Source organism: Molossus molossus, unplaced genomic scaffold, assembly GCF_014108415.1.
Source record: "Molossus molossus isolate mMolMol1 unplaced genomic scaffold, mMolMol1.p scaffold_m16_p_12, whole genome shotgun sequence".
Classification (NCBI taxonomy): domain Eukaryota; kingdom Metazoa; phylum Chordata; class Mammalia; order Chiroptera; family Molossidae; genus Molossus; species Molossus molossus.
In genome coordinates this window covers 34,479,770-34,496,495 of record NW_023425347.1, presented here as the reverse complement: position 1 = coordinate 34,496,495, position 16,726 = coordinate 34,479,770, and the positions used below count along the sequence as shown (strand labels likewise).

The window sequence follows — 16,726 nt, the reverse complement described above, 5'->3', positions numbered from 1 at the left end:
GAAGAATTAACATCATTAAAATGTCCATACTACCCAAAGCAATTTATCAATTCAATGCAATCCCCATCAAAATACTAATGACATCAACAAATCATCAAACGACAAGTGTTGGTGAGGGTGTGGAGAAAAGTGGACTCTAGTACACTGCTGGTGGGAATGCACACTGGTGCAGCCACTGTGAAAAACATTATGGTGTTACCTCAAAAAGTTAAAAATTGAACTGCCATTTGACCCAGTGATCCCACTTCTAGGAATATACCCTAAGAAACCTGAAACACCCATCAGAAAGAATATATGTACCCCCATGTTCATAGCAGCACTATTTACAGTAGGTAAGATCTGGAAACAACCCAAGTGTCCATCAGTAGATGAGTGGATTAAAAAGCTGTGGTACATGTACACGATAAAATACTATGCAGCTGTAAGAAAGAAAGATCTCTTATTCTTTGAGAAGGCATGGAAGGACCTGGAGAGTATTATGCTAAGCGAAACAAGCCAAGCAGAGAAGGACAAATATCACATGATCTCACTTACTTATGGAATTTATTGAATTAAACAAACTGTTGAACAAACTTAACCCAGAGACATGGAGGTGGGGTACAGGCTGACAAGCCTCAGAGGAGGTGGGGTTAAGGGAATACCAGATGAACCATACAACTTACATGCGTGTATGCATGACCAATGAACATAGACAACAAAGCTGGGGGTGGGGAGGTGGGGAATGGGAGGAGGGTGTCAATGGGAGGAATATGAAAAACATCTGTAACAAAAACAAGTTAACAAATAAAAATTTACAACCACAACAACGACAAAAACAAATGACCATAAACATTACAAAAGGGTCCAAGATAAATTATCAAAGACATGCTAATGAACTTCACTTTCATATTGTTGTGCACACCTACCAAAATGGCTTAAATGAACACTACTGTTAATTCCAAATATTAATAATTTATCTACTCAGGGTTTTGTTCATTATGTGATATTTTATATACTGTATACATTAGATCTTAGCAATTTTATGTTCTTATAACACATATATTTAACAATATTTTAATCTCCTGGGAAAATGCTTTATATGAATAAAAAGGTTAATTAGACCTATAATTATAAATGTGTTCTCTTCAATACAAAGAACAACACAATGAATATGTCCTACGCAGCTTCTTCTTCAATGCCTTGGTCAGCTGCTTTTATCTAGAGTCTGTTGTGAAATAACTGGTAATTTTAAAGACTGGTCCAAAATTACTCACACTTTCAGTAAAATAGGCCCAGAACCTAAAATAACCAGTCAATGTGTAGCTAGAGTTCAGGGCTATTTTAAACTCCAATATGAAAGAAAATGTCAAGGATACACCAATTCTTCTGTCTCTCTTCTTGCCTTCCCTGATTTAGTCTGCCTGATTAATATCTTGTCAATCATAAGGCCTATAGTTTATCCCCAACATTTTCATAAAAGTAAAATTCTGTTGTTTATTTCAGAACAGGTGCTGAAACTTCATCTCCTGCGAACTTGAGACTGAAAGTGAAAGTAAGGCAGGGCTACTTAGAAACAGGGTAATACTGAGAAATCAGCTGCTGCTTCTGACCAAGAAAGTCTCGTGTTTATTTCAGGCAACCAAAAAATTATTCCAGGAACAATTGCATCGTCCTGTGAATTGTGTGTAATGTCAAGGTTAATAAAAGTAAATTTCTCATGCTTATAAGCTGAAAAAAGCTTATATCTTTTTGTAATGATTTTTTAATTTTTTAATTAATTATTTTATTTTTGTTACAGATGTTTCTCCTTTTCCCCCCAATGATTCCCCCTCCCTCTCCCTCCCAGCCCTCTCCCCAGCTTTGTTGTCCATGTCCATTGTTCATGCATACATGCATATAAGTTCTGTGGTTTATCTGTCCCCACATCACCCACCCCTTCTTCTGGGGATTGTCATTCGGTACCCCATTTCCACATCTCTGGGACTAGCCCATTCCTCAGATTGTTATGTTCATTATATTTCACAGCTTGGGGAAGGAGCACCCTCGCCACCATCCTTTGTGGCTGCAACTCAGCAAAAACTCTGAGTGCCCTCCAAATCCTGGGTGTTCCCACAGAGTTCCAGTCCAATCTGCCCTCCCTCTGCTGCTCTGCTGTAGCCCCCAGGTGAGTGGCTGTGGCTATTTTAGCGCTCTGTCCAGGCCCTCAGAGCTGTGGAACAGGCTTGGTCTTTATTTCCCAAGGGTGCTGCTCACAGCTAAGACTGCTGCTGTTCGTGGGCTCCCAGCCAGCCACCCTCTCGCACCTCCGCAGATACTTCCAGTGTCCTTGGTTATATGGTACTGTCCTACTGCTGTTCTGTTGTTTTTTCCCAAGGATTTGTCTTTATTTTAGTTGTAATTCCTGTTTGGTCCTGGGAGATTGTCTGCTTAGCTTCTAATCACTCCGCCTCCATTTTCAAGTCCCCTGAGCCTATCTTGTGCAAAGCTGGGTCGCACAGGCCTTTCTTGGTGCCCCAGAACCCTGCAGGTCCTGTGGGTAACTGGATTGCACAGTCCCTTTGGGGACCTGGCTCTATGCCTATGTTATGGGCTGCTGGGTTGCACAGGCCTCTCTGGTGCTTTAGCACCCTGCATGTCCCATCGGAAACTGAATGGCACAGTCCCTGCTGGGTCACACAGGCCTCTCTGGTGCCCCTGCACCCTGCAGGTCCCGCGGGCGGGCAGCTGGATTGCACCAGCATCTCTCTGGCTCTGGCGTCCCATTGCTCTTGTGAGCTACTGGACCACACAGGCCTCAGTGGAGCCCCAGGTCCCATGACTGGAGGCTGGGGAGTGCTGCTGCCCCATGGGGCTCATTCCTGCTCAGGTTTTGCTATAGTTTTGGGGGATGGGTCTCATCTGCTGGTCTGTGCTTCTGTTGCCTGGGGATGGATGCCTGCTCCCCAGCCTCTGTTGCTGAGGATATATCTCCCCTCTGATCGGGCTGCTACTATGGGGGATGATGCTGGGCTCCTGGCTGTTCGAGGCTTCTGTGACCGGCACATTGGAAGCTCCACCACTGTGCACTAGTCTGTGTTGACACAGAGTGTCCACTGGTCTGATGGGCCAGGTGCCCTGGTGGGCTCAGGTTGCTGGGCCCTAGCCGCTCCCACTGCCTCCTCCCAGGGAAGACCCGGGATCCTCCAAAATGGTGGGACCTCCTCGAGGCACAGGGAGAAATGCCCTGAAGGGCAGCTTACCGTGGTAGCCGGCTGCTCCATCCACAGCACTGGAACCTTCTGCCTCATGGCTCTGCACTGCTGTGGTTTGGTCGTCCACCTTCATGTCCACTCACACTCTCTCACACACCCACTCACTCTCTCACACACTCACCCTCTCTCCAGTTCTTCCCGCCGCCATTCTCTTTGTCCATTTTTCATTGGATTGTATGCTTTTACACTGTTGAGTTGCATAAAGTTCTCTATAAATTTTGGATAATAAACCTTTACCAGATATATCATTGGCAACTATATTCTCCCATTCAGTGGTTTGTCTTTTCATTTTGATGATGGTTTCCTTTGCTGTGCAAAACCATTTTAGTTTGCTATAGTCCCGTTTGTTTATCTTTTCTTTAGCTTACCTTGTCCAAGGATATATCAGAAAAAATATTGTTACAAGAAATGTCTGAGATATTATTGCTTATGTCTTATTCTAAAATTTTAATGGTTTCTAACACTTCACTTACGTCTTTAGTCCAATTTGAGTGTATTCTTGTGTATGGTGTAAAAACGTGGTCTAGTTTCATGTGGTTTTTTTTTGCACATATCTGTCTAATTTTCTCAATACCATTTATTGAATAAACTATTTGTACCCCAGTGTATGTTTTGTCTCTTTTGTCAAATATTAATTGACTCGAAAACTGTGGGTTTGATTTTGGGCTCTCTATTCTGTTCTATTGATCGAGATGTCTGTTTTTATGTGAGTACCATAATGTTTTGATGACTATGGCCTTGTAATATATTTTGATACCAGGTAGTGTGATTCCTTTGTTCTATCTCAGTATTTCTGTAGCTATTCAGGGTCTTTTCCATAGTTATGTGATCCATAATGTGAGGCTCTGAATGCCTAGTTAAGTAGACAGGATCCATACTTCATAAGTAGTGTGACTGCTGGAAAGATGTTTAATCTCTCTGTGCCTCGGGATCTGTTTTCCTTTTATTTATTTATTTTTATCTCTGAAATGGAAATTCTGATAGTAACTAAATAATAGGGTCAGCAAGAAAATGAAATGTCCCCTAATATATATAAAACTCTTAAAGTGACGTTTGGTACTAGTAAATGCTATGGAAAAATTATTTAGGAAATAAATACCTAAGGAGACAAGGAGGGTGAAATTTCAAAAGAAGATAGAGAATTGTCTTTGGTAAACAGTAGCAATTCTCTTCCAGGAGAAATGGAAGAGCAGGCAGAGGCAGAGGAGCTAGGAACACTGCTGGGGAGGGCACTGTGGAGGGTGAGTCAGGCAAGAGGAACCCAGAGACATCCTGGGTGCCACAGGACAGACTGTGAAGCGAGGCTTCACACCGAGGGCTCTTGCCTGTGAGACCTTGAAATAGGAACTAACACTGTAAACTTCAAATTTCTCATCCATAATTTCTTCTCAATTCATTACATGTTAATAACAAAATGACCCTCAATACATTATTTTAATTGTCTGCAGTTAATGTACTGTTTCTATAATGAGCCTGTGATGTCATGAAGAATTGAAGCAATTGGTTCTGTGGCAATAGGTTCTGTATCCTGGAAATTGCCAAGAAACACTAGTGTAACTAAAATATCTTTTTGTCAGAAAAAAGCAAAAACATAAATTTGATTCTTAACAGACTTCCTCTGCACAATTTCTCTTCTTTTCTACAGGTGGATGGGAGGAAAAATTGGAAGTAAAACAGGAGGCTTTTAGTGCTGTGCTGTAAAGCAGGAGGACATGTAGAGTTTTTAGAGTTAATGTTTCAAAAAGGTTTGGGGAAGAGTAGATAATCTTGCAAAGTAATTTAAAAAAAACGTAAATGCAAAGCAAGACTGAGGTAGCCAATCCAAGATACTTTTTCCTCCAAAATAAACAAATAGAATGAAATAGTCCTATTAGATTGGAATAAATGATCAACATCTCCAAAGTTACTGTCCATAAGAGTCATTTGAAGTGATGGTTAAAAATGCCCCCAACTGCCCAGGCCAGTTTGGCTCAGCGGTTGGAGCGTAGGCCTGTGGACCAGAGAGTCCCAGGTTCGGTTCCCGCTAGGGGCATGTACCAAAAAAAAAAAAAAAAGCCCCAACCAATCTTTTTAGTAATTACAGCAGGTTATTATTTTTATGTGAACCATGTATTTAGAAATGGTGCATGATGAACAAACTATGTAGTTAGACCATATGGTTAGTTTAAACAGCTGATTAGCAATAGATTAAGAAGAGTGTCATTGAATTATTGTACATAATATAACGTCGTAGTATCTTTGGAATACTGAATGTGATGAACAGAACAATCATTAGCACTCTACATTTCAGATTTAAATTGTCCCTAAGACAAAGATGATCTTTTCACTCTATTTTTCTGATGCTTGGCAGGGCACAGTCAGGGAAAGTCTGAGGAGCTGGGGCAGGCGAAAGAAGAGACCTCACCTGCAAAGGGGCCAGGTTTGATTATTTAGTCCAAGAAAAGACTTCAGCCCCTTCCTGCATGTGAAGTAGGATGCATTCCTCCTTCTTCAGTGCAGGGCTCTATGTGCAGCCCTGGGTGGGCCGCTGAAGAGGAGCAGCGCATTCCGGGTACCCGGTGCGTGCCCTATGGCCTCGCCACCACCTCTGATCCAAAGGGAGACTCAGAGCTGCCCAGAGCAAAGTGCCCCAGGGGCAGCGCACCAGGAGCCCCTTGCCACCCACCCCCACCCCATGCGTGCTGACCCCTGCTGCCTTTACCACCTGCCAGTGCCTACCTTGGGCAGGGATTATTGTAGTCAGTCAGTCAGTCAGTCAGTTCGTGAGTGAGTGAATGACTTAGTTCATGGACTTGTGCATGGAAGACCAAGTTTAGGACAGAATTTATGTGGCGAGGGAGCTGCAGTCAGTGGACAAGTTATCAGGAGCTCTGGCTGGTCTTTGCACGCTGCTCCTGTCTCTGGCTCCTCCAGGTGCCAACTGTTATCTTTAGCAGCTGAAAATCATGCCAGATATTTAAGCTGTTATGAGAGGGGATGAAGACATCCGCAATCGAAAGGTCCCAAGTCTTTTTAGAGGCTTTAACGGTTGAGGTTTTCAACTGTTTTTTTTTTTTTTTTTTTTTTACAGAGGTTGGAGAAATGAGTCTGTATGATGGGGGGGGGGGGCACTTATTCTAAGGTGTATCTGGATTTTGATAAGTGAGGCTTATATAATTTAGGATTCTGCTTTAAATGAAATAATAAAAAGTAAACATTAAAGTAAATATTTACAATGAACAAATATGTCACAAGTAACATTTTAAATAGCTGGCACACACCACAAACATTTTATCTCAGTTTTCATTTTTATTTCTGTTATGATCATTCCTATCAGAGTTAGGTTTTAATATGAGCAGTTATTTTATAAATATCTTACTGAACAAATGAAACAAGATAAAAAATATACAATGTAATTTATTTTCTATAAAGTTTGAGAGCAGGTCAAATTAACCATATTATTTAGGGCCTCACATATATATGATAAAATCCTAGAAAAGAACTGTGAAAGTTGTGATATGGTTGGCTCTAGCAGGGTTGTCAGAGGTTGTGATATGTACAGACCCATTAGGGATGCTCGATGGTAGGAAAGTTCGATTTCTGTACCTGGCAGTAGCTTAAGAATTCCTTCTATAATGATAATTATATCTATCTTGTGCACTTTACACTTTAGGCACTCTTCTGTGTGTATCATACTTTATAATTTTGAAAAACAGAGAGAAAGACATGTAATTATAAAAATATGGCTTTGAAAAGGAGGAAAAGATTGGGTGTAACTGATTGGATTATGGAGTCAAGACATATTTTCTTTTCCTTGTCTACTTCCTTTTGGTTTTTCCTTAAACTGGAAATATTCCATGTTGAAGAGAGAACGTCTGCTTTTGGAAAGATAAAGTAGACGTACTTTCCCCACTTCTCCTACCAAGTGCAGTTACAAACCCGTACATTTAATGCCTAACAAACATAGAAGACTCCTCAAGAGGAAGAGAGGGCAGACTAGATGTGTCCCAGTTTTGGGAAAGGATGTAAACTGAGAAACATTAGCAGGTTCTGAAATAAAATAAAAGCACCCCCTCCACACACACCAAAAGACCAGGAAAGAAGCAACCTAGCAAGACAAAGAAAATACTAGACAAAGAAACCACTTTATTCCAGCCAAACAGCACAGTGAAATATAAGAGCCAGCCCCAGCTTCCCACACAGAAGGAAAGGCCTAGACTTCTTCCCTCACCCACTGCAAACAGGCACTCCTACCCCTGCCTGGTTGGTGTCAGAGAAAGTCCACTGGGGATTTGGAGCCTCATGCTTACTGCACTATCACCAGGCACCCTTCTCTCTTCTCACCAGGGTGGTGTCAGAGGAGGCAGGTAAGGAGGCCACCAAATGCTGAGTGTCAGGGAGCCCATGTGGAAGCAACCGTCTGAAATCCCTGCCTTCTTTAGCCTGGGTGGTATCAGCAGCAACCTCGTCAACCACTAAGATGAAAATGTAGGAGGCTTTCCGATTTGCAGGATGAATACTTAAGAGCACAAAATTATCTTCCCTCTAGTTATGGCATCCCATGTTGATAAATATGAAAAAGACAAAAGGATCTCTTATGTTACTCCCTGAGAAGAGCTGATGTTCCTTCTGTTCCTTGTCAGCATGGGCTCAGCTGACTGTGCCTTTTCTCTTCCACCTGCCATTCAGTGCGTTCACTTCAAGCCATATCATCGATGGTCACCACAGACACTACTGCACGTACTGCTTGGACTCTAGGTCTTTCCTCAGCTCGCTCTGACCTTATTCCCCAGGAACAGGTTTGGTGTCACAAAAGCGAGGCCAATTGGAAAGAGCATCTTCACCCTGGGTCTTAAGATCCAATCTGTGAAATTGAAACAATCATTAGACAATTTGGCCTCCTCTGTTGCCTAGGACATCTTTTTCCAGATGGTAACACTGAATGTGGTTAGATGGTTGTAGAGTTGAAAAGGCCATTATAAATTTCCAAAACTTTCCAAGGCTGGTTTATTTTCACTTGAGGGATGGTGTGTGTGTGTGTGTGTGTGTGTGTGTGTGTGTGTGTGTGTGACTTGTGATCATGTTAATTAAAGTTTATTGTCATATGGTAAAAAGGGTGTCAATGGGGGAAAAAGGAGAAACATCTGTAACAAAAACAAATTAATAAAATAAATAATTTTATTGTCAAAAGCAATTCAGTTTCATTTTGCCTATTTGTCACTACCATAAATCCAAGGCCTTCAAAATTGGCATTGTGTTGATAAAACAGAATTGATTAATACAGCAGAATGTATGAAAAAGTCACATCAAAAGATATATAAGACTCTAAAATGCCTGCTCCAAGTCCCCCCTGAATGCTTTCTACAGTTCAAGGTTTCAGGACATCCTAGGTTCTGGCTGTTAAAAGGTCTTCCCTCATACTACTTGAGATGTGCTGGTCCAAATCCAACACTAGAGTTAGGTCACTGAAAGAACCAGCTACTCAGGAGAATTCCTTCAGACATGAAGGACAACAGTGATCCCTTTGAACTGAAGAGATGTGTTATTTTAACAGTAGTGCCCACTTTTCCTGAGATGACATGCCCAACATATTTTCTAGAGGTATGGCAGAATCACCATCCTTTGCCCCTTTTCCTCTGTTTTCTTCTTATGCCTTATGCTCCTTTTTCTCTTCTCCCCTCTTTTCCATCCTGCTCCTCCTGTTCTTGGGGTGTTATACAAAGCCTGCTGAATCAGAAATATGTATTTATAACATGATGTATTGCACAAAGTATTTTGCTAGCTTAAAGGAGAATATAATTTCTAAACAGATATAAATGTTTACTATCAGTAGGCTCCATTTTTAAACACATACACATCGTTATAGCCTAAAAATACTGCTCCTGATTAGCTACTTCTGCTTTAGAAATCACTATAATTTTGAGGATGATTTAAAGTCTTCTCAGAAGAGTGAAATTCTCTACTAAAGCTGAACATAAGTAGCTAATAGCCTGCACATTTCACTCTTAATTATATATACAACAGACATATATGCCCTAACCCACCAAAACAGAATGATCATCGCAGATATCTCTATGGACATATTATATGAGTCATGCATGTGACATGCTGAGCACTTGGGAAGCAAGTGCGAGCCCCATACCTCTCATTGAGTCACCCCAGGCCCAGCACAATAAGTAGTCAGCCTTAGTCGACAGTTTGGCTTTGCCTGGGCACCTCTAAGCCCAGCACAAGCAGCAGCCATTGGCAGACCACTTTGTTGCTTATGCCAGGTGGCCCCAGCTGGAACACAGGCAGTGGCTGACCTGGACCCAGACCCAGCACACCCAGGGGACAGCTTCAGACCACGTCAAGGCACTGCTGCTCGACCGCCTCCACAAGTGACATGCTCAATGAGTAAAGCCAGTGGGTACCAGAGCCCTGCTGAAGTAAGTCTGCGTGGTGGGCCCCTATACAGCTGATCCTTCAGATTAGTTGGGGGCCAGTGGTCAGTGGGCACAACCAGTCTTGCAGCTGATCAGCCTGAGTGGGTCCCTCCCATTGACATGCCAACAGCAATCAAGACTCAATTACAACAGAAGGGTGTATAGTCCACACTAGGGGTGCACCTTGAAGGCCCAGCTTGGGTGGTCAGTGAGGCTGTACCACTAGATCCTACAAGACACTACCTAGTACATAATAACTCTACCTAATACATAGAAACAAACACAGGGAAGCAGCCAAAATGAGCAGACAAAGAAACATGTCCCAAATGAAAGGAAAAAACAAAACTCCTGGAAAAGAACTAAACAAAATAAAGATAAATAATTAATCAGATGCAAAGTTGAAAACACTGGTTATAAGGATACTCAAGGAACTTAGTGAGAACTTCAAAAAACATAATGAGAACTTCAAGGAACTTAAGGAGAAAAACCTTCAAGGAATTTAGTAAGGACATCAACAACATAAAAAAGGACCAGTCAGTAATGAAGGAAGCACTAACTGAAATAATGAATACTTTACAGAGAATCAATACTAGAGTAGGTAAAGCCAAGAAACAAACCATCAATTTGGAATATATGGAAGCAAAAAACACGCAATCAGATCAGCAAAAAGAAAAAAAAAAAAGAATCCAAAAAAATGAGGTTAGTGTAAGGAACCTCTGTGACAACTTCAAGCATGCCAGCATTCGCATCATGGGGGTGCCAGAAGGAGAAGAGAAGGAGCAAGAAATTGAAAACCTATTTGAAAACATAATGATAGAAAACTTCCCTAACATGTTGAAGGAAACAGACATACAAGTCCAGGAAGCACAGAGAGTCTCAAACAAGATGAACCCCAAGAGGTCCACACCAAAGCACATCATCCTCAAAATGCAAAGGTTAAAGACAAAGAAAGAATCTTAAAAGCAGCAAGAGAAAAGCAGTTCATCACCTACAAAGGAGCTTTCATAAGACTATTGCTGATTGCTCAAAAGAAACTTTACAGGCCAGAAAGGAGTGGCAAGAGATATTCAAGGTAATGAAAAGCAATGACCTACAACCAAGATTACTGTATCCTGCCAAGCTATCATTGTCAGTCGATGGGCATATGAAGAGTTTCCCAGACAAGAAAAAGCTAAAGGAGTTTATCACCACTAAACCAGTATTATATGAAATGTTGAAGGGTCCTCTTGAAGGAGAAGAAGAACAAAAATGTGAACAATAAAATGGTAATTAATACGTATCTATCAACAATTGAATCTACAAACAAAATGAACAAGCAGAACAGAAACAGACTCATAGATACAGAGAACTTATTGTTGCTTACAAGATGGGAGGAGGGTTGGATGAAAAAGATGTAGGGATTAAGAAGTATTGATGAATCTTGAAGGAAAGTGGGGAGGGAGGGCAGGATGAGATAAACCAGGAACTTCGATGCTTATATGCACAACAAATGGACACAAAGAACAGTGTGGGGAAGACAGTAGTAGGGGAGGGTTTGGGGAGGAGGGGATCATTGGGGACAAAAAGAGGGGACATCTGTAATACATTCAACAATAAAGATAAGTTTGAAAAAAAAAGACAGATTAAAATGTATCTGATTTTCTTTTGTAAATAAGTAAATTATGTTTTGAGCTACTAAAACAGGTGAAGCTCCTATTATATAATCCAAGAGGGAAATACCTTCTATAAATAAAAAATTTAAGGAAAACAAACATAAAGCTTTATGTAATGAATTTATAATTTTTGAAGCCCATTTTACTGTAGACAAAACAAAGAAATAAAAAACAAATAAAAAGACTGATAAATGTGTTTTATTTTCAGTATTAAAGTAATTCTTAATCTTCTTAGGGAAACTCTACAGGCCTCCACATACTTTTAACAACTAGGGAAACAAAGTAGTAGAGTCATTTAAATTTTTTATGGATCTTTATGGTTAAAATAATGTATAGACATATATGTATACAATTCATAGTTTTTAAGGAAAATCAGTAGGCTTTCATATATGGTGGCAAACAATTAAGAAAACAGCATTATAAGAATAAAATAAAATGAGCCCATGAGATATTTTGGCACATTATCTGGCATTCCTTGTACCATTCATCTACAGGCTCTAGATTATGAAGACACAGCACACACTTATTTAATCCAGTGTACATTGCTTTGTGATATAAAATCCTGTTTAAGTTATGCCCTTGGTGAGGGTAACATAAAGGAAAGGCTTCTTTAGCTCTGAGGCCTATGACACAGTTTGCATGGTGGTAGTTCCTTCCATATTCTGGAGCACCTCTGCTTCACCTCAGTGTTACTGCTTATAGTTTGAAATCTAAGCAAACTCTCTACTGACCATGACCAGTAGTCACATCACTGCCCATAGGTTGACCAGCTTCTACCCAGTTGAGAACCATACATGTCTCCACTAAGAAGCTAGGTTAATTGATGCTTCCCTCGGATCACATCCAGCATCCACTACTTGGCAGGAGTGATGCCCACCTGAGCTCAAGACTTTGATCAAGTTCCACGTGACAGCCTGTTGTGAGCCACACCCCTAGGTCACTTCCAGTATCCCCTGAGAAAAGCAGGGAGGTGGCGTTGAGGCACAAGAGAAAGTTTCCCCTGAGAGAAACAGTCCAATATCTCTGCCAAAAAAACACAGTGGTCAAATGTCCTATATTATTATAATTCATAATCTCCTTAAGAAAGTAATCATCATTTAAGCCACTGAAATACACATTTTACCAATTGTGAGCATCATAACTTCATAACAACACAAAAGCTTGATATAATTATTATAAAACTTATTTAAATGGAAATTCTCCCAAGTTTGATAGTTCCCTTCTATCTTCAGTGAAGGTGAACCTGAAGAGAAGTTCTGATGTTTAGCTTTATAACAAGATACAATCATCATTGTGTGAGCGGATGCTCTGCTGTAGCCTCAGGACCTCGTTCTGAAGTCTCATCTGTTCAGCTTGAATCATTGCCTTCTGCTTTTCAGCCTCTTCCTGGAGAGTGATAAATAAAAATAAAAAGCTTAACAAACAGTAATATCCACATCAGTGGGGTGCAGGGAATAGGCCAAAATTATTGACTTTCCTTATTTATTTTAAGCCATCAAAACAAAAGACAGCCCCTGAATTATTTTTTTCTATTCATGGCCATTTTACTTCTCAGTTTTGGTTTCCTACCTGAGTAATTCTTCCATATCTCTTTCTCTAGCGGCAGAAACATCACCATCTCTCAATTCCTAAGACTGGGTGTCTCACAAATTACATCCTGAGGTCCCTTCCCCCTTCCTTCTTGGGCAGTCTGAGTCACACCTTGACCTCAGTGATCGTTTGTATACAGAAGAATGTCAGATCTAGTTCTCCCAGGACAGGCTAATGCAACAACTGGGCGTCCAGGTGACATTCACCATCAGGTGAAGAGTCTGAGCCTTGGAGCAGAGAATTTGTTTCAGCTCTCCACAATTATGGGGAGAAGTAGGGGAAATAGTGAGGGATTAAGAACTCTAGGTTGACCAAACTGCCCTTCAGTGTAGATTGTAATCACAAAAAGGTCTTGGAATATCACCTGGAAAACTAGGACCTACAGGTAGACTGGTCACCCTGGTGGAGGTGCTCACATAAGAATTTCATGCTAGGTTTTCAGAAATAAAAGCAGTGCAGTTCTCACTCACTAGGAAGGCAGTTTGGATAACTGGCGAGGCTGTGTGATAGTGGCATTTAGTTATCTCTTTGGAACGAGATGCTTTCAATAAGAAAAATGGAGACATAATGGTTCTGCTCCTCAGTGAACAGATTAGGATGAGGGAATGCATGTGAAGGATTTTCTACAGAACTTGGTAAATAGGAACCACTGCTTAATGAGTGGTGATGAGACTAAGGGACTGGATGAAACAAACTCTGCAAGTCAAAAGCCTTCAGAACAAGTGACAATTAAGACAAAGACAGGGACATCGACACAGTCATATGAAGTTAATTCAACAAGGTAATCTATGACCCAAAAGAGGTTATTTATAGCAATAAACCACATAACAGAAGAGACTAACTACTGTGAGTTAGAAATGTCCTTGGATTTTATTTAACGAAGTATAGTGCTTATTCTGTACTCAGCACCAATCTCAACACAAATCCTGACTCATTTAATTATTAAAATACGCTACCACACAGGTACTATTACTGTCTCCATTTTCCACAAGTGAAAACCAAGGAAAAGAGGGGACAGATAACTCGCCCAAACCATATATTTAGTAAGATGTGGAGCTGGGCTTCTTATCAGGCTGTCTAACTCTAGGGTCCTTGTCCTGAGCCATAATATTATGCTGCCTCTGCCTTTGTCATTGCTGCCTGCTCTTATGGAGACAGAGAGGGAGATATGGTTCAATTCTGAGATGAAATAACGGGTGAGTACCTGGAGCCGGCGTTCCAAAGCCCTCTGCGCTTCTGCCTGACGTTGGGCTCTGATGATCTCCATTTGTCTCAGGTGCTCCTGATGCTCTCTCTCCCTCTGCTGCATCATTTGCTGGTGCTGCCTTTGAGCTTCCGCCAACCTTTGTGCTTCAGCCTCTGCAGCCTGTGCTTTCAAACGTGCTTCTGAGAAAGAAGACAAGGACAAACCGCTCTAGAATTCAAGTGTCCCTTCCTTCTGTCTTTTGCTCCTGTTTGTTATTGTTGCTGCTGCACAGACAACATTCCCTAGAGCCATTTTTCCTTTTCAGTGGACAGTACCCACCCTACTCAGATAAAGCTTTTCTCGCTCTAGTGTAATGATCCCATGCAAACCAGGCCAAATTAATTAAAAATGTGCAGCGAGTTCTGTCTCACATCGCTTCCTGCTGCCTCTCACCTTGCATCTGCTTTTCCCTCGCTGTGAGAGCCTGGTCCGTCTGTAGAATGGCATCACTCACAGACTTCTTGGACTCTAAATATTTTTGCAGAGCTTCTTCAGCCTAGAAACCCCCAAATCATGCAGTGAGTAGTAGGAAATGCTGATGAGACATGTTGTAAACCTTTTTATTTCTTTTTCTTCCCAATATCTTTTCCTCCCCAGAGCTCCTCGGCCAGCACTTAAGAGGAACAGTCAACCAAGCCTCTTCTGTCACAGGGGTGGGCACAGACTCTGGGAGGGCTGATCAGAGTACCCAGGTCCACTTGATACGAACAGTTTTAGTACAGGTGAGAAAATGCTCAACTTGGGTGTTTGAAAGACTGATACAGATGCTGGGGCGGGGGGGGGGGGGGGATGCTCTCTCTTTCCTGAGACTGAGGGCAGAAGATTTAATTAAGCTTGGAGATGTTGGTGTTGTCTTTGCTGTCTGAATATAAAGCCATTATCCAGGAAGACAGAACAGAAAAGGAAGTGGAAGTTGGGAAGAAAAAAAGGAAGGGGAAAACCGATGACATTGTTTCAATTCCTGAATGTTGCTGTAGTTGCCACTAAATTTAAATTGTTTCAAGTAAGCCAATGAATTACCTTTTTTTCTTAAATTAGTTTTAAATGCTGGAATTCTGTCCTATGTAACCCCAAAAGTCTCTTTGTTCGCAGTAAAAGTCTGGTGATTATGGTGATAGTTCAGTTTAATTGCACAGCTATCAGTAGAGTATAAATATTTTCTTCCTGTCTTTTGAAAGAAGCCTGCCCCTACCTCCCAACAATTTTTCACAATTAATATATGAAACTAGGGATACCTGTATTCCTTTCTTGGGCTCCTGATAGTATTTTGCCTTCAGCTCTTCTGTCTTCTGAATGAAGAGGCAATGCCCTCCTGGCTTTGAATAAATCCCCTGCTTCACATTTTGTTCTAGAGGACCAAAAATATCCCGAAGTAAAGCTGAGCAACGCTCCGATGAGGCCTCCGCGTTCTGCTTACAAAAGTGGTTCTGTTTTTCTTCTAGCAAGGTCTTCAAAGGGACAAAGACCCATGGAAAAGATGTTAGCGACACTTCAGTACTTCTAGAAATGATTCTCGATTGTGTTTCTAGAAACTAGAGAAGTACAACAAGACTACACCCTTGCTACCAAACCAGGAAAAGTTCCAAGGGTGATACAGAGTAGAAAAATGACTTTAGTTTTGTTTTCAGATCTCCTGAAACCCCTTTCTCTTGCTATTTCTGCTTTAGATGTGATCTTCAGAATGCAGATCTCAAGCCTCATGCCCTCATTTTGAATGCAGCCGACTCGTTTACAACCATTCCTTGTTTCAGAATTTACTAGGCCCCGGATTCCCAATGAGGAGGTGATGTGGAATTATTGACTAGAATGATATGAGTGTATGCTGTTAAGCCCGAAGACATGATATTTTAGTACATCCACTTGGCAATTCTGTCTAGTTGATTAATAGAAGAGAAAAGTTAATTAATACTTTATGAATACAATTTTTAAAAAAATAAAATTCATTTTATTCTTTAACATGGTGAGTTGTATGTGTGTGAACATATCAGAATCCACAGGACCCAGAATAGTTATGTGCTTATGTGTTTGTTTGTCTGTTTTAAGAATAACTCTGATATCTTGGTCAAATAAGTAATAGTCATTATTTTCCAGTCTAGTGAGAATTGCTTTTCTTAATTTAGTCACCATTTTGCATTTCATAGCAATACTTTTACTTATATTACATGTAAGCCCCATGAGTGGGAGCAAAGAAATTAATTACCCCTAATTCCTTCTGGAACCTTTGGTCCTCATCCTTGAAGGAATTCTTGATGAAGACTTCGATGGCCTCTTTCTCACTGTCCCTGTGCAGGTCCAGCAGCTCCTGGAGGGTTTCTGTGGGCAGCTGCACCTTCCCAGCCATCTGCTGGTCATAGTGGGCAATGGCCTTTTGTACTGCGGCTGAGTTCTTGATCTGGGCCAAGGCCACGACTGAGTTCTCCATGCAGGGCAGCTTCCCACTGCTGATGGCATTGACATATTTCAGCACCAAGCTTTCTAGATCTTCACAGGGGAAAGAGATGCTTGCATTATTTGCAGAAAAAGAGAGCATGCTCTAAACTGGGTAGTTCTGAGAATGTTGATGTAACTGTATTGCCTGCGCTTTTTCAGTTCTCTATATAGTGT

General features: G+C 41.2%; 1 protein-coding gene across 1 annotated transcript in view; it reads right to left on the bottom strand.

Moving 5' to 3' along the window:
- LOC118626728 (guanylate-binding protein 5-like) overlaps positions 1-16,726 on the bottom strand; it is a 56,102-nt gene that overhangs the window by 29,857 nt on the left and 9,519 nt on the right. Inside the window, 5 exon segments of the mRNA XM_036256772.1 lie at positions 12,570-12,672; positions 14,081-14,262; positions 14,516-14,618; positions 15,358-15,570; positions 16,323-16,603. Of these exon segments, the coding sequence (XP_036112665.1) occupies positions 12,570-12,672; positions 14,081-14,262; positions 14,516-14,618; positions 15,358-15,570; positions 16,323-16,603 (882 nt within the window).